This window comes from Peromyscus leucopus, chromosome 1, assembly GCF_004664715.2.
Source record: "Peromyscus leucopus breed LL Stock chromosome 1, UCI_PerLeu_2.1, whole genome shotgun sequence".
NCBI lineage: Eukaryota > Metazoa > Chordata > Mammalia > Rodentia > Cricetidae > Peromyscus > Peromyscus leucopus.
In genome coordinates, this window is record NC_051063.1 from 168249940 (window position 1) to 168271113 (window position 21174).

At 48.8% G+C, this 21174-nt stretch overlaps 1 protein-coding gene across 1 annotated transcript in view; it reads left to right on the forward strand.

Moving 5' to 3' along the window:
- The first annotated feature begins 1441 nt into the window (after positions 1-1441).
- The window catches only part of Sptbn4 (spectrin beta, non-erythrocytic 4), a 91508-nt gene continuing 71775 nt past the window's right edge, over positions 1442-21174 (forward strand). Inside the window, exons 1-4 of the mRNA XM_028855113.1 lie at positions 1442-1562; positions 5479-5671; positions 17708-17859; positions 18879-19052. Coding sequence (XP_028710946.1) covers positions 5494-5671; positions 17708-17859; positions 18879-19052 — 504 coding nt within the window. The 5' untranslated portion in view covers positions 1442-1562; positions 5479-5493. The remainder of the gene's footprint in view (positions 1563-5478; positions 5672-17707; positions 17860-18878; positions 19053-21174) is intronic.

Genomic DNA, 21174 nt, shown 5'->3' on the forward strand with positions numbered 1-21174 from the left:
GGGGGAAGGTGGGCGGAACAGGAGTCAGATTGCATTTTCCAGACGGTCTTTTTTGATAGGCGTTCAGAAGTGGAGACCACGCCCCCACACAGAGAAGGAAGTGGGCGGGGCTAGAGCAGTTTGTCACTCAGCGCTCAGCCTCCCTGGGCCAGTTACCCTAAGGGGGCGGGGCGGGGCGGGGCGGGGCCTGGCGGGGACTCACGCCCACCGCGCTCTCCGCGCTCACTCCCCCTTTCTCCACACCTAGGCTCAGAGGTTAGGTGCCCGCCTCCACCAGCGCCTCCTCCCAACATGGAAGAGGTGTGTGTGTGCGTGTGTGTGGGGTGTGATTCTGTACCTGTGTGACCCGCAGTGACCACAGGGACAGCATGGTGGTGGGCTGCACCCTGTCCCATTCCTTATGTTATAACGTGAATTGTGTATTGAAGTCAGTGGTGCTGTTATTTGGCAACCGTGGGGTGACACTGTGAGGGAGCGCTCAGGCAGCCTATATGATATGGTGTGCGTGTGAGCTATGTGTGAGGTAAGCGGTAATAGTGTGGCACTTTCGGATTGGGATGGTTTGTGACACCACGTGTGTCCTGTATGGGTGTGTGCTAATATGGCCCCATTTACGTATGGCTGTGTATGACACTTACCCTGATTCTCTTTGTGTCTTGTTGAGGCTATGATCTATGGGAATGTAGCAACACAGGGTGTGTCATCCTGCGCCTTGTGACATTTCAAGTGTGTAAGACTGTGATTGTGAGCTTTGTGATGTATGAGTGTAGACACTCTGTGACACCTTGGGAGTGTGTTGAGATGTGTGACTGTATGTGCCAACCACTCTGGTGGTGGTGGCCGTATATGAGTGTGTCACAGTGTGTGACCCTGCAGGGCACTTTGGATGGCTGAGTGTGACAGCATTGGTGGTGGTGACCTTAATTGAGTGTGCCATAACGTGGCCCCACAGGGCACTATTTCATCCTGGAACACGGTTTAGGTGACTTCATGGGACCCTTCTATTGTGGTGGCAGCTGTATCTGAGTTTGTCACAATGTGTCGCCCTGCAGGGCACTATACGCTGTATGGGTGACTACATATGACACTATTGGTGGCCATATCTGAGTGTGACCCTGCAGGGCACATTCCAGAGAGGAAAACATTGCCAATGACTTTGTGACAGTTCGAAGGTTTGACCCTGCGTGACCCCATGAGTGACACCGTGAGAGTGTGCATGTGGAGACGGTGAGTGTGACGTTGCCAGAGGCCCGGTGTGTGTGAGTGGCAGTGTGGGAGTGTGTGACGCTGCCTCGCGAGCTCGCGAGCGCGGCTGTGCATCACACGCGTGGCCCGGTGTGTGACAGCGCGGGCGGCGGGGCGGCGTGCGGGAGGGGTCCCGGGGGCGCGCGGAGCGGCTGCGGCGCGTGGGGGAGGCGCGGCGACGGCGGCGCATGCGGATCTGGCCGAGCGGCGGGCCGGCGGGGCCGAACAGAGCCGGGCCGGGCCCGGCGGCGAACGCCGGCAGGGAGGGCGGTGCTGCGCGGCGAGCATCGGGGACCGCATCGGCGGCCGGCGCCCAGGTGAGCGGCGGTGCGGACGGCGGCCCTTCCCCAGCATCTCCCCACCTGGCCCAGCTTCATCCCCCGCACCCTGGCGGGCCCGAGCCCACGGGTCTGTGTCTGTTTAGCCGGGTGGAGGCTTGGGATCCAGCGTGCAGCGAACCCCTCACCCCCACCTAGCCCAGCCTCTGAGCCAGGCGTGGGTCACCCCAAGGCCTTGTCCTTCCTAGGCCCCCTTCCTCCGCATGGTAACCGGACTAAGAGGACAGAGAGGCGCGGCTTTGGAAGGGTTAAAGCGTTGGATCTCATCTCAGCGCCCAGATGGCCTTTGCTAGGGCCCGCAGGACCCCTCTTCCCATACAGCTCCGCGCTCCTCCCTCCAAAGGCCGGAGCTGCTCCCTGGGCCCGGCTGAGAGCTCGCCAAGCGCTAAGTGCCTCCTTTGGCCCAAGTATCCTCCATTGGGGAAACAGTTGTGACCACCCATTAACAGGGAAGAAAATGAAAGCACAGAGAAACTGAGTTCATGATCCTAGGTTTCCACACAGCCAGAATAAAGCATTGAACCTACCTCTTCTTGACTCTTGAACAGAAGCCCGGACTCGCTAAGACCAAAGGGTGAAAACTCAGAGCTGGTTGGCCATGTTGCCCAGTGCGGAGCACATGGAAGTGTGAGACTCTGGGTGCAATTCCGGGCACTCTGAGAGATATGTGTTGAGGGCTTGCTGTGCACCAGATACCGTGTTTGCCTCGTGAGCGACTCATTCATCTTCAGACACCCTTAGGATTTCCACAGATGATTCAACGAAGACCAGAGAGGGCAACCGACTTGGCTGAGGTCACACTGGTAGTCGTAGGTAGCCATGTGGTCACTTACAGGCTTCTGTGGGAGACGGGAGGAAGAGCAGGGGCTGGAGAGGGCCCACCAAAAGGAATGATCTACCCTTGGCCCCAACTTACAACCTGCTTAGGATCTTAACTTCCAAGTTTGTAGCTGTCTGGGTCTTTCGGAAAGAAGTGTTATTCTATTCTTACAGTCTTAGAACTAGCCTGGGGTTTGTCTGTGGGGGCTGTGCTGGCCACATACTTACTGTCACTTACCCCGTAAAATAGATCTTCATAATGTGCCAGGATTCTAGAGGCAGACGTGAACCAGCCAGCTATTGCTACTGTAATGCTGTGTAACAAATCACAACAAATCACAACTTACCCCCCCGCCCCAGCTCACTGTCTTGAAACACCAAGCATTTATTTAGCTGCCAAGAGTTGAGTAGTTTAGGTTAGACCTGACTGTCCAGTTCCTCAGGCCTCAGCTGGACATACGCAAGTTTTAGGGGTGTCACTGTGATGGGGGGCATCATTGGCTGTTGCTGGCTTCGGCTGGAGAGCCTCTGGTCCTGGACCTACGCTCGTCTAAGATCACAGTTAGCCCAAGCAGTCTCCTGTGTCTAAGGCTCAGGACTGGCCAGCTAGTACCTCCCAGTCAACTGCTGGTCAGAGCAAGTCACGTGCTAGGAGCCAGGGTCAAAGGGAAGGATGTATCCCCAGAACCCACAGACCTTTCTTCCCCCGGAAGTTGAAGAACAAAATAAAGAGTGAGTTGCATAGTAAAGGGTGGTGACTACAGGGGTGAATATTCGGAACATTAATACACTCAGTATGAGTCACAGCTGCTGACTTATCAAGTGAATTCCTCTGTGCCTCAGTGTTCTTCTCTGTAAAATGGGCCTAATGATAACTGATCACTAAGGGATTAAATACATGAAAGCATGTAAAGTCCCAAGCAAGGCAAGGGCTCAGATATGTTTCCTCTTGCCGTCACTGCTGCACCGTGGAATTCTGCAAAGAAAAGCGTTGGTATTCTCCAAAGACTACAAGGACCGTTTGCTGAGCTGTAGTAAGCACTGGCTGGGGTTCATCACTGCTGCTCTCTGAAGTGGCCAGGCTGAGGGTTGTTATTACGGCGACTTCATTTTTTTTTTTTCCAAGACAGGTTTTCTCTGTGTAGTCTTGGTGCCTGTCCTAGATCTCGCTCTGTAGACCAGGCTGGCCTCGAACTCACAGAGATCCGCCTGCCTCTGCCTCTGCCTGTTGAGTGCTGGGATTAAAGGTGTGCACCACCCGGCCAATATTTATTTTTTTAAGATTTATTCAAGGCTGAGCATAGTGGTGTATGCCTTTGGTCCCAGCACTCAGGAGACAGAGACAGGTGGATTTCTGTGAGTTCGAGGCCAGCCTGGTCCACAAAGCCAGTTCCAGGACAGCCAGGACTGCACAGAGAAACCCTGTCATGAGAAACAAACAAAAAATTATTCATCATTTAGTAGTAGCATTTAATGATTTATTATTTTTTCTTTATGTTACGTGTGTTTGCTTGCTTGAGTTTATGTGAACTATGTGTGGGCAGGAGCCGATGGAGAGCAGGTTCCCCTGGAACTGAAGGTACTGGCAGCTGTGAGCCATCATGTGGGTGCTGGGAACTGAACCTGGGTCCTCTGCAAAAGCCGTGAGTGCTCTAACCACTGAGCCATCTCCCCAGACCTTCTCACTTGTGGCCCAGATGGGTCTTAAACTTGCTGTGTACCTGAGGCTTGAACTCCTCCTCATCCTCCTGCCTCTGTTTCCCAAGTACTGTATTGGGACTACAGACATCATCCATTATCATCCATTCAGGCCCATCGTGTGTGTGTGTGTGTGTGTGTGTGTGTGTGTGTGTTTGCGTGTTTGCGTGTTTGTCTGCATGCATCAACATTTTTTTTTTTGTTTTTGTTTTTTAGAGACAGGGTTTCTCTGTGCAGCCCTGGCTGTCCTAGAACTTGCTCTGTAGACAAGGCTGGCCTTGAACTCACAAAGATCCGCCTGCCTCTGCCTCCCGAGTGCTGGCATTAAAAGTGTGCACCACTACTGCTCATCTCTTATTTTATTATTATTATTTTTAAGATAGAGTCTCTCACTGAACCGGACCTCGCTGCCTGGCTAGATAGGCTGGCCAGTGAGCTCCAAGGACCCATGTGTCTCTGCCCCATTCATTATTAGCTAGGGTTACAAATGTACACTACTGTGCCCCACTTTTTACATGGATGCCAGGCATCAAAACTCAGGGCCTCATGTTTGTGCTGCAGGCATTTTACTGACAGTCCCAGACGATGATGATGATGAAAATTGAGACTAGGTCTCACTATGTAGCACTTGTTGGCCTGAAACTTACTATGTAGGCCAGGCTGGCCTTAAAGCCATAGAGATCCACCTGCCTCTGCTTTCTGAGTGGATGGGATTAAAGATCCCATAAATCATGCCTGGCTTGGTTTATTATTATTATTATTATTATTATTATTATTATTATTATTATTAGATATTGTGTGTGTGTGTGTGTTTAGGTACTTATGGGTACAGATGCCTGGGAAGGCTAGAGATCAACTTGGGTGTCATCCTTCAGGTGATATACATCTTGTTTTTGAGACAGATCCCTTTCTTGGCCGGAAGCTCACAGATTAGAGTGTTGGGCCAGCGAGCTCAGGGATCTGTTTGTCTTCCCTAGTGCTGGGTTTACAAGCATGTACTACTCTCTGTCTGGTTTGTTATGTGGGTTCTGGGGACTGAATTCAGTCAGCGCAGTACACTCCCAGGCAAAGCACATTACTCACTGAGCTGTCTCTCTAGCTGCTATGACTTGCTTCTTTGAGACAAAATTTAGCTACGTAGCCCAGGCTAGCCTGAAATTCTTGACCTTCCTGCCTCAACCTCCCAATTGTGGGATCACAGGTACTGCCCATCACAACTGGCTTTTTCATTTCCATTATTTATTTGTTTATTTTTGGTGTTATTGTTGTTTTCTTGTGAAAGACAGAGAAACCCAGCCTGAGACCTGGGAGCTGAGTGCATGGGCACCTCTGGGCGCAGGCCGATTTCCTGCACTGACCTTTCTCTCCCCATTCCCAGGCCTTGCCGTCCCCAATGGCCCAAGTTCAAGGAGAAGTGGACAACATGGAGGGCCCACCAGCCTCCAACAACAACAACAACCCCGCAGCCCGCTGGGAGAGCCCGGATCGGGGCTGGGATCGGGAGCCTCCGGCAGCTGCCAACGCCACCCCGGCTTCACTCTTCGAGTGCTCTCGGATCAAGGCCTTAGCAGGTACCTGGAAAAGAGGGCTGGGTGCGTGGAGGGGCGTAGGACCGTGGGAGGGGTCCTCAGTAGCACTGGTGTCTCTTAGCGCCTGAGAATCTTGAAGGCTGGGAGGCTGAAGAGTCGGTTCCCGCTGATCAGCTCTGCCAGTGAACTTCCCATCTGTGGTGTGGAATGCAGCCACGGTTTGTGAACGCTCCAAGTATGGCAAGAGCTCCTCTATGGACTGCTTTAAATTCGACTTAGTTCTAATTTACTTGAATTGAAATAATGAGCTGGGACTCGGGACCGCTGGATGAGGCAAGCAGCCACACAGCTTTCCGAATGCACAGTCTGAGAACTGTGGGATTTTTTTTTTGTTGTTGTTGTTGTTTTTCCTGTTTTTCTTTCCTCAGAGACAGGGTTTGTCTATGTATCCTTGGCTGTCTTGGAACTTGCTCCGTTGTGTCCAGGCTGGCCTCGAACTCAGAGATGCTCCTACCTCTGCCTGTGCTAGGATTAAAGCTGTGTACCATCACCGCTCAGCAGGATTTGTTTGTTTCTCAAGACAGGGTTTCTTTGTGTAACAGTCCTGGCTGTCCTGGAACTCACTCTGTAGAACAGGCTGGCCTCGAACTCACAGAGACTCACCTGCCTCTGCCTCCTGATTAAAGGCCTGTGAAGACCTGTGCCATCACACCCCCGCTCTCATTTTCTTTCTTTAAAATTTCTCTTTTTAGATTTTTAAAAAATTATTTGATGTGTATGAGTGTTCTTGTCTGTCTGTATGTCTGTGTACCACATGCATTCCTGGTACCTACGGAGGTGGTGAGCCTCCACATGGAGGCTGGGAATCGAACCTGGGTCCTTGGCAAGAGCAACACGTTGAGCCAGCTCTCAGGCTCTCAATTTCTCTTCCTGAGGCAAGGTCTTAAAGTATGACCCCAGAAGTCACAGCCTTCCTCCTGCCTCAGCTTCCTGAGCAGCGGAGCTGGTCCTGACATGGCAACCGGTTCTAGTTTAGGGCTTTGTTTGTATTGTTTACATATTTATTAATAAAATAATTTATTATCTCTAAGTATGTGCAGGTGTGTGTGTGTGTGTGTGTGTGTGTGTGTGTGTAGTCGAAAATTTTCTCTGGTCCTGAGTTCCTCTGGTCCAGCAGCCACTTACAAAATAAGCACTCAGAGGCTTAATATTAATTACCAATTGCAGGCCCCTTGCTAGCTAGCTCTTATATCTTAAATTAACCCACTTCTATTAATTTATGTTTTGCCATGTGTCTGTGGCATTACCCATCTGCTAACATCTAGTTGCTCCTTCAGCAGTGGGCTTGAGTCTCTCTGCCTCTGCTTTTCTTCTTTCCTGTCTCTCTCCTTGGATTTCCCACCTGCCTCTAAGTTGCCTTGCCATGGACCAAAGCAGCTTATTTATTAACCAATGAGAACAACATATATTCACAGCATACAGAAAGACATCCCCCACTTGTGCGCATGTGCATGTGTGTATATATGTGTGTGTGTGTGTGTGTGTGTGTGTGTGTGTGTGTGTGTGTGTGCTGCATGCTGGTATGTGCCTGTGAGTGCAGGTGCCCTCAGAGGCCAGAGGCATTGGATCTTCTGGAGCTGGAGTTACAGATGGTTGTGAGCAGGCTGGTGAGGGAGCTGGGAACTGAACTCCGGTCCTTTGGAGAGCAGCTCTTAACTGCTGAGCCATCTCTCCAGACTCCTTGTTTACATTTTTATTACATTTATTATTTGCTTATTTGTTTGTTTATTTATTTATTTATTTATATCTGTCTGTCTGTCTGTCTGTCTGCCTGCATGTCTGCATGTGAGATGGCATGTGTATAGAGGGCAGAGGATAATTTGTGGAAGTCTGCTCTCTCCTTCTACCATGTGGGTCCCAGAGACTGAACTCAGTTTACCAGAGTTGGTGACAGGTACCCTTATCTACTGAACCATCTTGCTGCCCAAGACTTTGTGGTTTTTGTGTGTGTGTGTGTGTGTTGCTAAAATTCTTTCCCTGGGGAAAGTGGAAACAATGTCTGTCCCCTCCCTAGGGTCTCCATGGTAAGCCATGGTATGATGCCACCAAAGTTCACCCTTGGACACCAGTGAATGTGTTCATGTACAGAGCATAGATGAGGAGGGAGGCATAGCGGTGTGGATGCTGCCTTCCAAAGAGCCCTACAGGAAAGTCTTTACCCTCCGGGGTGATGGCTTTCCCATAGATTCAGTGCCCTGCCTCGTCTTCCCCGGCCTCCATACTCACTTGAGGCCATGCACAGTGAGGGCAGTCTTGAATTCATCATGTGGTATGGAGTCGCTGGGTAATGAGGTGGGGTGTCTTGGGATGCTCTCTGCCTCTCCTGTGCAGGAAGTCAGCAGTCACGTGTTCATCTGGGATGACCTTTTGCAGCCTGACACGGCTGAACACCCACAGATTGTGCTTGTTTGGCTTACAGGATAGTCTTCTATCGGTGTGTGTGTTTTATATTTGTTTTTATTTATTGAGACAGGGTTTCTCTGTGTAGCCCTGGCTGGCCTGGAACTCAGTATGAAGACAAGGCTGGCCTGGAACTCACAGAGATCATCTTCATCTACCTCCCAAGTCCTGGGATTAAAGACATGTGCTGCCATGCCTGGCATATATTTTAATTTTTAATATAAAAAAGTTTATGTGTGCTGGCCAGTGAAGGTGCATGGTATATAGAGATATCTTATCTAAAAAACGAAACAAAAACAAAAAATCCAAATCAAAACAAAATAAAACAAGTTAATGGCGTGTGGATGATTTGCTTGCAGATATACGTGTGTGCTGTGTGTGTGTGTGTGTGTGTGTGTGTGTGTGTGTGTGTGTGTTCATGCAATACCCTCAGAGACCAGAAGAGGGCATTCGGTGTCCTCATTTATCATCTTCCCCCTGTCTTTTGAGGGAAACTGTCTCTTTGACCTTGACTTTTTGAGTTTTCTCAATTAGACTTGAAGACAAAAGTCCTGGTAATCCTGCCTTCGGGTAGTCTCACAGCTGGGGTTACAGGCCTGGATGAGATGCTTGGCTCCTCATGTGCATGCTGGGATCTGAACTCAGATCCTCATGATCGTCCAGCAAATGCTCTTAGCCACTGAGCCATCCCTCCAGCCTCTGTTTTCTGCTTGCTTTTCATTGTGTGTGTGCATGAAGTACATGTGTAGGTGTGCTTGCTGTGATATGTATGGCATGTGGAGGGCAGAGGACAACTCTTTAGAGTCAGTTCTCTCCCTCTACCTTTTCTTGGATTCCAGGGGTTGAACGCGGGTCACCAGACTTGTACAAGCAACTGCCCTTACCCAATGAGCTATCTCACTGGCCCTGTTTTCCTTCCTTCCTTCCTTCCTTCCTTCCTTCCTTCCTTCCTTCCTTCCTTCCTTCCTTCCTTCCTTCCTCCCTCCCTCCCTCCCTCCCTCCCTCCCTCTCTCTCTCTCTCTCTCTTTCTTTCTCTTTTTCTAGATTTATTTATCACATATACAGTGTTCTGCCTCCCTGACAGAAGAGGGCACCAGATCTCATTACAGATGGTTGTGAGCCACCATGTGGTGACTGGGAATTGAATTCGGGACCTCTGGAAGAGTTGTCAGTGCTCTTAACCTGAGTTATCTCTCCAGCCTCTCTCTCTCTCTCTCTCTCTCTCTCTCTCTCTCTCTCTCTCTCTCTCTCCTCCTCCTCTTTCTTTTCTTTTCTTTTTTGACAATATCTCACTATATATCCCACCTCAGCTTCCTAAGTGCTGGGATTACAGATATGTACCACCACATGACTTTTGACAGTGTCTTGCTCTGTGGCACTGATTGGTCTCAGACTCCCAGTGGTTCTGCTCAGCTTCCTAACTGCTAGGATCACTGACATTTATTACTGTGCTCTGGCATGCTGCACTCTTTTATGTCTTTGGTTTATTCATTCACTATCGTGCTTGTGAGTTTCATCCGTGATGCCTCATACTTAGGGTTAATTCTTGGCCTTTCTGTATAAGGCTCCACCCGCCATGTAGACATGCTGCCGTCTATCTGCTGACCTGCTGCTGTGCACTTGAGTGGCTGCAGGTGGGACAACAAATGGCGATTCTGTCAGCTTCTAGCATGTGTTTGGGTGGGGCACGCACATTTCCGAGTGGCCAGCACACGAAGCTGGGAGTGAACGTGTTGCAATATAGAGTGTAGGTATACACTATGCATATTACTTTTGTGTTGCTGTGACCAAAGCACCCAGACAATTTAAAGGCACTCAACTGTTTTCAAAGTTTTAGTTCATAGTGTCAAGGAAGGTGTGGTGGACTTGGTGGCAGGGAAGCATGAGGCAGGGCCTTTTTACATCTTGGTAGATCAGAAACAGAGGAAGGAAGTGGTAAATAGGGACTAGTTAACCTTCTATTCTACCCATAGTGACCTATTTCTACCAGCCTGATCCCATGGCCTTCAAAAGGGACCACTAAAAGCAAAAACAATAAAAAAAAAACCCACAGAAACAAACAAAAAAAGAAAGGAAGGAAGGAAGGAAGGGAGGAAGGACAGGAAAGAAAAAAAAAAAGAGGACCACTAACTGGAGACCAACAGTTCAAAAAATTGGGAGACATTTTAGAGTCAAGCTATACCAGGGCCTATCTGATTTTAGTGGAAATGGCCCATTTCATTTTTTTTTCCTTTTTAAAATCATTTTCCATTCCCATCAGGACTGTGTGGAAGATAATAACCAGGCATAGATCTACACCCCTGCACTCTCAAAACTTGGAGGGCAGTGGTGGTACACACCTTTAATCCCAGCACTCAGGAGGCAGAGGCAAGTGGATCCCTGAGTTTGAGGCCAGCCTGGTCTACAGAGCAAGTTCCAGGACAGTCAGGGCTACAGAGAGAAACCTGTCTTGGAAAAAAAAAGAAAAAGAAAAAGAGAAGAAAAGAAAAGAAAAAGAAAAAGAGAAAAGAACTTGAAAAAGAAAAGAACTTTGGATGGTGCGTCAGGAGTTCAAGATCATCTTTGGCTACGTAGTCAATTTGAGGACAGGCTGGACCACATGAGTCCCTGTCGCACCAAATGTGTGTGCATACACATGTGGGGGCCAGAGGTTGACAACAGGTGTCTCCTTTAGTCATTCTTTGCCTCAGTGTTTTTGAGACAGGGTCTGTCATTAAATCTGGAGCTCGTCAATTTGGGTAGACTGACTGGCCAGCAAGCCCTGCGGATCTGACTCATGCTACATCCTCAGTGCTGGGATTACAAGTGCACACTGAAGGGCCTAGTTTTTTTTTTTTTTTTTTTTTTTTTTTTTTCGAGACAGGGTTTCTCTGTGTAGCTTTGCGCCTTTCCTGGAACTCACTTGGTAGCCCAGGCTGACCTCGAACTCATAGAGATCCACCTGGCTCTGCCTCCCGAGTGCTGGGATTAAAGGCGTGCACCACCACCGCCTGGCAGGCCTAGCTTTTTAACATATGTTCTGATGCATCAAATTCAGGTCCTCATTTGTGTGTGGCAGATACTTTCTGACTGAGCTACCCTGCGCCGCCGGCCCGACCCCCCCCTCCCCGCCCCCCTCAACACTTTAACATAGATTTCAAGCATGGAGGTGTAAGACCAAGAGAGATGCTAGGGAAGGAATAAGATATACCCAGGAGCAGAGAGTCGTCCACCTGTTAATGTCTTATTAAAGAAAACTTTGGGTGGGGTCTGGTAGTCTAGGCCTAGAATCCCATCTGTTGGGAGGCAGAGGCAGGAGGATCAGAAATTCAAGGTCATCCTTAGCTACATAGCAAGTTCAGGGCAGTCCTGGGCTACAGGAGACCCCGTGTTAAATATAGGACTGACAAATGTCTCAGTGGTTAAGAGCACTTTATGCTTTTGTAGAGGACCAGTGTTCAATCCCCAATCACCCCAGTGGTTTACAATCTTCCGCAGTTTCAGGTCCAGGGAAGCTGGTACCCTCTTTTGGCCTCTTCAGGCATCAGACATGCGTGCAGTGCACTTACAATCGTGAAGGTAAAACATTCATACATGTAAAATAAAAAGAAATAAATATAAAAAGGAAGAGGAAAACAAAACAAAACAAAACAGGCTGGATGTGGTGGCACACACTTTTCATCACAGCAATATGGAGGCAGAAGCAGGTACATCTCTGTGAGTTCAGGACCAGCCAGGTCTACATGGTAAAACTCTCAAACAAACAAACAAACAAACAAACAAACTCAAACCTAAACAACAACAACAAAAACCAAAACAGAAATAAATATTTTGACTAGGGTGTGGTAATAAAGGCCTGGAATCCTAGCACTCCTGAAGTTAAGCAAGGAGGATAGAAAGTTCAAAGCTTGCCTGGGCAGCAAAATTAGTTAAAAAACAACTAACACAACTTATTATGACTGTTTGAAAATAAAATGTAAAAAGAAGGCTGGGAGTGTCTCTCAGGGTTAGAGTTCTGCCTAGAATCCCCCAGTGAGGGGCTGGGAGTGTGGCTCAGTGGTAGAGCCCCTGCCTAGAATCCCCCAGTGAGGGGCTGGGAGTGTGGCTCAGTGGTAGTCTTATTGAATCTATTCATGAACCCATAAATGTATGGTTGCTGAGTTTAAATGCCACTGAGGATAAGCATAGAAGGGAGAGCCTTTTTAATAAATGGATCTGAATGAATTGAATATCCATATGGGAGAACAATGACTTTAACCCACATACCCCACAATAATAAATAATTAGCATCATTTGTTTTACAATCCGAATGTGAAAAAGAAAATGTCTCCCTGACATTGGAGTAATCAAAGATTTTGAGTTGATAATTCTAGGTACTGAACCTAGGACCTTGCCTCTTCTAAGAATGTGCCTTACCACTGGGTCCAGCCTCTCACAGGAATATTCTAGGTAGGAGCTCTACCACTAAGCCACACCCCAGCCCCTCACTGGGGGATTCTAGGCAGGTGCTCTACCACTGAGCCACACCCCCAGCCCCTCACTGGGGGATTCTAGGCAGGTGCTCTATCACTCAGCCATGTCCCCATCCCTTCACTGGGGGATTCTAGGCCAGTGCTCTACTATTTACATATATACATCTCTCCCAGCCTGGGCATCTCCAGTTTTGATCCCTGCTTTATATTAACAGATTGTGACCAGAAATTCCCAAATCCACAACATTGTCCCTTATGAAGTCACCATCCATGTGATCTAGGATAGACTTCAATGAATCCTCTTTGAATAGTATCAAAATAAAATTACAAAAAAACACAAAAAAGAATTTATCAGGATCTTATTCCTTCAACCTTAAATTCCTACAATTCCAGGATTCTCTAGAATCTATTAAAAAAAAACAAACAAACCCTTAAGTCTATTACAAATTCCTCTTTACATATGGGAGGCTCACACCTATAATCCCAGAACTTGAGGGCCACAGGGAGGAAGATTGTCACAGACTCTAGGACAACCTAGTCTACAGATATCAGGCCAGGTGGAGCTACATCAAGACCCTTTCTCAAAAAGGGCAGAGGCCCAGAGAGGGGAGATAACCTTGAGAGTCACAAGCTTCCTGTTAGTCTCAAGCCTGAATCTGTTTGTCAGTGTGGGCACCACTTGGGGTTGTACTGAGTTTCACTTGCTTCACTATATGCCACATCCACTCTTTGGCATGCATATTAGCTGTTGGAAGCTCAACAGCAAATATGTAATTTTATTGTCATCACATCCACAGGTGGGATTGATGATCAGGGGTTCACACAGGCCCCCATGCTGTCCCAACACAATGAACCCACATTTAAATAAACATGATGTTGCATTTGGGATTACCATTAACATACACACACTTGATTTTAAATGAGAGTTCAGCATTCAAGATGCAATTTGAAATACTAACCAAAGTGTGTATTACTGCTACCAAAGTGTAAAATGCTAGCTTTAATAGTGAGTGGGACAAAAATTGCACTTTTGACTAGGGATGTAGCTCAATGGTAGAGCACCTGCCTAGAGTCCCCCAGTGAGGGGCTGGGGTGTGGCTCAGTGGTAGAGCACCTGCCTAGAATCCCCCAGTGAGGGGCTGAGGGTGTGGCTCAGTGGTAGAGCCCCTGCCTAGAATCCCCCAGTGAGGGGCTGGGGTGTGGCTCAGTGGTAGAGCCCCTGCCTAGAATCCCCCAGTGAGGGACTGGGGGTGTGGCTCAATGGTAGAGCCCCTGCCTAGAATCCCCCAGTGAGGGGCTGGGGGTGTGGCTCAGTGGTAGAGCACCTGCCTAGAATCCCCCAGTGAGGGGCTGGGGTGTGGCTCAGTGGTAGAGCCCCTGCCTAGAATCCCCCAGTGAGGGGCTGGGGTGTGGCTCAGTGGTAGAGCCCCTGCCTAGAATCCCCCAGTGAGGGGCTGGGGTGTGGCTCAGTGGTAGAGCCCCTGCCTAGAATCCCCCAGTGAGGGACTGGGGGCATGGCTCAGTGTTAGAGCCCCTGCCTAGAATCCCCAGTGAGGGACTGGGGGCATGGCTCAGTGTTAGAGCACTTTCTTAGCAGGCTAGAGGCCTTAAATTCAATCTCCAGTGGTACTAAAAGAAAAAGAAAATGTATTTTAGGATAAAATTATTGGCCGGTTTCATGTGCTGGGAAAAAAATAGGCTAGAAATACATTTCATTATTTTTGAACTAGCAGAAAACTTTAATTGTGACTAATATTATTTGGGGATGTAACTGTATATTCTAAGCTGCTGTAACAAATAGAGCCAACTGCACATGATAGAAAGGGTTCCGGCCGGGCGGTGGTGGCTCAAGCCTTTAATCCCAACATTCGGAAGGCAGAGGCAGGCGGATCTTTGTGAGTCCGAGGCCAGCTTGGGCTACAGAGTGAGTTCCAGGAAAGGCGAAAAGCTACACAGAGAAACCCTGTCTCAAAAAACCAAAAAAAAAAAAAAAGGGTTCCAAAGCTGGTTCCCTTCTGAATAGTCCTGAAGTAAGCAGCCTGTGCCAGGGAGCCTCCAACAAAGGATTCCCTATTGTGTGCTCTGTGGCCTGTGGCTAGCTTGTAAGAGTTGGGGAAGCAATATGAGAGCGAGGATGCAGTTTTTCTTTATTTTTAGTTATGAAACACAGACTCACTGGAAGTTAAAAAGCTGGAACACACAGAGAGTGCATTTATAATGAGTGGAGGGCACTTGGGAGGTGAGGCAAGAAGACTGCATGAATTGAAGGGCAGCCTGGGCCTCAGTGAGACCCTGTCTCAGAAAACCAAATAGGGGGCTGGAGAAGTGCTTCAGTGCTTAAGCACGGGCTGCTCTTGCAGAGGACCTGGGTTCGATTCCCAGCAGCCACATGACATCTCACAACTGTCTGTAACTCCAGATCCATGGGATCCCACTCCTGTTTTTGGTCTCTGCAAGCACCAGGCATGCTCATGCTACACATACATAGGCAAAGCAACCATATGCATAAAATTTAAAAAATAATTTAAAAATTAAATATGCAAATACCCAGTATAGTTACTGTATTAACCAGGAACTCTACACCTAATCATATCATGGTCTCACCTGATTTGAGGCTTCACTATCTCTGTGACCATGATCCAGACCAGGTTGGTCTCTAACTCACAGAGATCTGTGTGCTTTTGTCTCCTGAGTGCTGGGATTAAAGGTGTGCTCCAAAATGCCTGGTCACCATTTTTTTTTTTTTGAGTGGTGGGGTGAAGTTGAGACATAGTCTTACACAGTCATGTCTGGCCTTGAGCTTCTGATCCTTCTTTTTCTGTGCCCCACATTCTGGGATTACAGGTACAAGTCATTAAGCCAGCCTGTAAATTCAAACTTTAAAACTTTTTAGTTTTAACCTAGGCATGGTGGTTTGTAGCAGGTTTTCTCCCCCCCCCCCTCGTGACAGGGCTTCTCTCTGTAATTTTGGTGCCTGTCCTGGATCTCTCTCTGTAGACCAGGCTGGCCTCAAACTCACAGACATCCGCCTGGCTCTGTCTCCTGAGTGCTGGGATTAAAGGGGTGCACCACTGCCCGGCTGCAGGTCTTTTTCTTTGTAACACCAGCTCCTGAATTATGACAGGGAGACTTTTTATTATTTATGAAAGCTTGGCCTTAGCTTAGGCTTGTTCCCAACTAGGGTGTATAGCTTAAATTAACCCATTTAATCTACATTCTGCCATGTGGCTCATTCATTACCTCTCCTCAGTACCATATGTCCAACTTCCTTTGCATCTGGCTGGTGAATCACTCCCCTCAGATTCTTTCCCAGAGTTCCTATCTCTACCCAGAAGTCCCGCCTATCCTCTCTAGTATCCTGCCCATTCAGCTCTCTAGTAAACAAATTAGAAGGTGCCTTAGGCAGGTGAAGTAAGACAGAGACACATCTTTACGCAGTATACAAAAATATTATCCCAACAGTGGTCCATGCTGGAGATCCTGGTCTAGAGAGACTGAGGCAGGAGGATAGTGAGTTCAAGGCCAACCCGTGCTATAAAATAAAATCCTATGTCAATAAATGAATAAATAAGTAAAAATAGAGTATCTGAAGTATAGCTCACATTACAAGATGGTATATAAAGGGAAACAAAAATCATCCAAGTGTAGTGTTCATGCTTGTCATCCCTGAATTTGGGAGGCAGGATGATTGAGAGTTTAAGGCCAGCCTTAAAGCATGTTCAAAGCTAGCCTGGAGTGCATGAGGAAAAAAAAGTAGGAAGGAAGGAAGGAAAGAAAGAAAAAAAGGAAGAAAGGAAGGAAGGGAGCTGGAGAGATGGCTCAGTGGAGTGGCCAGGGTATCTGGTATAAGCTGGATTCAATCCCTGGGATTCAAATCCCATTTGGTAGAGGGAAAGAATTAACCCTCACAGATTGTCTTCTGACCTCTCCAAATGCAGACTGTGGCACATGCATGTTCTGGCACTCATGTTCCCTCACTCCTCCCCAAAAAAGAAGAAAGAAGGGAAAGAGAGATGGCGGGACAAGGAAAGAGGTTGAGAAATGCTTATCGGTTAATGGTGCTTGCTACCAAGCCAGATGATCTGATTTTGATCCCCAGACCTGCATGATGAAAGGAGAGAACTGACTCCTACAAGTTGTGTGAACACACATAAACACACACACACACACACACACACACACACACACACACACACACACACGTCACACGTGGCAAGATCCTTAAAGGTTTCCCTTTTCGGAAGTAAAGCAGAGAATGGACACCCCTGCTAACCGCTCGCCGATATTTTCACTCTGATGGAGTGAATTTTCACTCTGATGGACATCCCTGTCTTCAGGGGCTGCACAGTCTCCCCTGTGCCTCCTCTTCTCCACCTCTCACAGCTGTCAGATGCCACTGTATTCCTTCTTCGTGTTGGCCAGGCAAGCACTCTACCCCTGAGCTAAGTCTTCAACCGCTGCCATCTTGTTTTAACCCCAATTATCTTCCCAGTGCATCTCCCTTTCCTGGCTCTTACAGTTTCTGCCTTGGTCTGGCCTCATCCTTGCTCTCCAGGGTCTCTTCCCCAATCTTGTAGAACCTCTGACTGTCCTCTTGCCCTCTCTGATGAACCCTCCATATAGCGGCCAGTGAAAGCCCTCGAGTGCAGCTCTCTTCTTTTGGGAGGGGGGTTGAGACAGCGTTTCTCAGTGTAGCTTTGGCTGTCCTGGAACTTGCTTTGTAGACCAGGCTGGCCTCGAACTCACAGAGATCCGCCTGCCTCTGCCTCCCGCCAGGCACAGCTCTCTTCTTGACCCTCTTCCTTAACCCCAGCCCGGCTCTCCAGTGTCCATGTGTGTCCCGGCTTCATTTCCTACTCGGAGTTCTGTGCCAATCAAATATAGGATGGATGGATGGATGGATGGATGGATGGATGGATGGATGGATGGAGTCAGGTAGGACAGCGAGCCAGGAAGGTATCCCGTGAGGATGGTATCTTAGGAAAGATGTAAAGAGCGGGTATGTCGTCACCAGCCACGCAGCAGCAGGTAGCGGGGGCATCCAGGCTGGAGGAGGTGCCTGGACCCAGTCTTGGGCCAGCAGAAGATTGGAGGGCGGTGGAGGGACGCTAGAAGTAGATGAGGGACTCCGGGGAAGGAGGCTGGGCTCAGTATTTGTTTCTTTCAGATGAGCGAGAGGCTGTGCAGAAGAAAACCTTCACCAAGTGGGTGAATTCGCACCTCGCCCGCGTGGGTTGCCACATCGGGGACCTCTATGCAGACCTTCGGGATGGCTTTGTGCTCACCCGGCTCCTGGAAGTGCTGTCCGGGGAGCAGCTGGTGAGGGGGGGCCTTGAGGGCGGGGAGAATAAGGGCTGAGTTCTAATAGGGCCCTGGCTAAGGTACAGTTAGAGAGCGCTAAAGGGCCGGGTGGGCAAGGGGTCCCCTTATTCAGATTGGTAAGGGCGGGCGCAGTTGAAGAGGCGGGCTGTTTTAGAGTGGGTAGAGCCCCATTGAGAGGCGGGGCTTTTTGGAGGCGGTGGGACTCATGCGGGGGGGGGGGCCCGGGGTAGGGGGAGCGGGTTCTGTTGGAGAGATAGAGCCTGGTTGGAGAGGTAGGTCTCCAGGGAGGGGTGAAGTAGGCTGAGAAGCGAAGAGCTTAGAAGGGACAGCTGGGTTAGGAGGTACCAAGGGGCGCGCCTGTAAAGAAGGAAAAACTTGGAAGGCGGTGTCAGTTGATGGAGTGAGGCAGGAGATTGCAGTTATGGGGCAGTCTGGGTTGGTGGGGTGAGGTCAAGGGTGTCTGGGGACAAAGGCAGTATTGTATGAATGGCCTGGGCCTGTGTTTTGGGGTCTGATGGAGCCCATCTCAAACAGTGTGGCTATGATGGGGCAGCGAGTACAGCGAAGGTCTAGAGCCCAGAACTCTCAGGGAGCTGTGAGGGGCGCAGCTATGTAGGAACAAAGCCCAGTGGCAGGAACTGAGCTACCGACAAGAAAGAGGAAGGGTCCTATCGGAGGGCACCAAAGGAAGGAGCAGCGCTTCTGGATGAGGGGTGTAGCCAGGTAAATCGCGAAGGGATGTTCATTTGAAAGAACAAGCAGTGAAAACAACAAAACAAACAACAAACCAACCAAGGGCTTGTGGAGGTAGGGGGAATGTGAGACTGCATCTTATCCTATATCCCGGGCTAGCCTGGAACTGTGTAGCTCAGGCTAGCCTTGCACCCGCCCTGATCGAATGACTCTTGAGTCCCGGATGAGATTGAAGGGGTGTGGCCTTGGCTATGAGTGAGGCAGAGCCCAGGGCTCCTCGCACTTGGCCAGGTCCCCATCACTCAATGCCCCCGCTGCCCTAGCCGAGGCCCACTCGCGGCCGCATGCGGATCCACTCGCTGGAGAACGTGGACAAGGCCCTGCAGTTCCTGAAGGAGCAGCGTGTGCACCTGGAAAACGTGGGGTCGCATGACATCGTGGACGGGAACCACCGGCTGACGCTGGGGCTGGTCTGGACCATCATCCTACGCTTCCAGGTGACCTCCCATGACTCCCCGCTCCCCCGCACAGCCCGCTGTCCACCAGAGAGCCTTAGGAGGGCACCCCCATCTACTCACAACTTCCTCCCCCAAATTTTTCTCTCATCTTCCAGGAACTCTGTAACCAGGTGGTGGAAGTGAAAAAGATAAACAATAATTGTGATCTCCCTTATTGCTGTAACTGTATCTACACTGTTTACACTGTCACACTCTATCCTAAACGTTGACATTGAATACACACAGAACCCTTAAATTAGGTAGCATTAATTAGCTCACTTTACCAATGAGGAAACTGGTGGGTTTTTTTAAAAAAATAATTTATTTAACTTTATTTATGTGCATTGGTGTGAGAGTGTCAGATTCTCTAGAAATGGAGTTACAGACAGTTGTGAGCTGCCATGTGGGTGCTGGGAATTGAACCCGGGTCCTCTGGAAGGGCAGCCAGTCCTCTTAACCTCTGAGCCGTTTCTCCAGCCCTGGTGAGTTTTTAAAATTACATTTTATGTGCAAGTATATCCTCCAGAGCATTAATGTGGAGGTCAAGGGACAACTTTCAGGACTCAGTTCTGTCCTCACACCATATGAGTCTTGAGGATCGAACTCTTAGGCCGTCAGGCTTAGCGGCTGTGCCTTTACCTGATGGCTATCTCAGCAGCCAGATTATTATTATTATTATTATTATTATTATTATTATTATTATTAGGAGTTTTGAGACAGGTTCCCACTTTGTAGCTGAGGCTGGCCTCACTCTTGGTGATCCTTGTGACTGCTGCCTCCTGAGAGCTGGGGTTCCAGGCATTCATCTCTACACCCAGCACGATGTTTTTAATATTCTGAGTTACATGGAGCTGCAGCTCCAATCAGGTAATCTTGCTATGGAAATGAACAGACAAACTCGGCTTTTATGGAGCTCACACTGTGATAAGGAAGACAGACAATACACAAATGTATAGATACACCAGGCATGTAGGGAGAAAGAAATTTCTCTAGGTAGAGGAAATTACTCCGGTTCCGCCCAAGATGACCCGCTTACAGGTCCTAGATGGGGGAGGGGCAGGGCTGAAGAGGAGAATTTTTTTTAAGGCTTTATTGAAACAAAGCTATGTAGGAAAGAAGATGATTTTAAAGCAGTTAAGGGATATAAAATATCACGTTAGTGTTGCTGACATCTTAGACATGGTGATCAGAAAATGGATGAAATGCTGATGGCTGAATTACATACAAAAATGGAGGGTGTGCTGGGCATAGGCACACTCAGTGGTAAAGCGCCCGCCTAGCAGGCCTGAGGCCTTGACCTCAACCCCAGGAGAGAGGGAGGCAGAAGATGCAAAGACAATGAGGTGGGACTAGCTTTGCCTGCTGGAAGTATCAAAGAACACTGGAGTTAGTGACCAGGAGGCAAGAGGAGGGAGGAGGAGATGATCTCAGAGGAGTTAGCAGGGCCGAGAGACCTGACGTTAGCGTTTAGGTTTTATTTTGTCTCAGATGGTGACAGACTACAGATTTCTTTTTTTTTTAAGGCAGGGTCACTTGTAGTGTAAGTTGACCTTCAACCCTTTAGGTAGCAGAAGGTGATCTTGAACTCCTGATTGCCCCCACCTCCCAGTACTGAGATTACAGGTGTGTACTACTATGCCCAGTTTAGAGATTTTTTTTTTAAAGTTTATTGGTGTTTTGTCATGAGTGTCAGATCCCCTGGAACTGGAATCACAGACAGTTGTGAGATGCTATGTGGGTGCTGGGAATTGAACCTGAGTCCTCTGGAAGAGCAGTCAATGATCTCAACCACTGAGCCACCTCTCCAGCCCCTGAGATTTTGTTTTTTAATCAAGGGAAAATATGCAATCAAATCTAGAAAGATCCTTTTGGAGTGGAAGCAGGAGGGCTGGAAGTACGGCTCATTGATAGGGCACTTACCCAGAATGCACCGATTCCATCTTGTCCTACAAGAGGGTGACAGCCAGATCAGGACTAGGGTGGGATATGGGAAAAGAAGGCAGATAAGAAAGACCCTGGGGAGGTGGGTGTTGAAGCGACGGGGGGAGGGGCTGGAGATGAAGAAATGAGGGTGGGGGAGGGTGGGATGGTGGGCTGCCCTGGGTAGGGCCAAGAGGAAGTC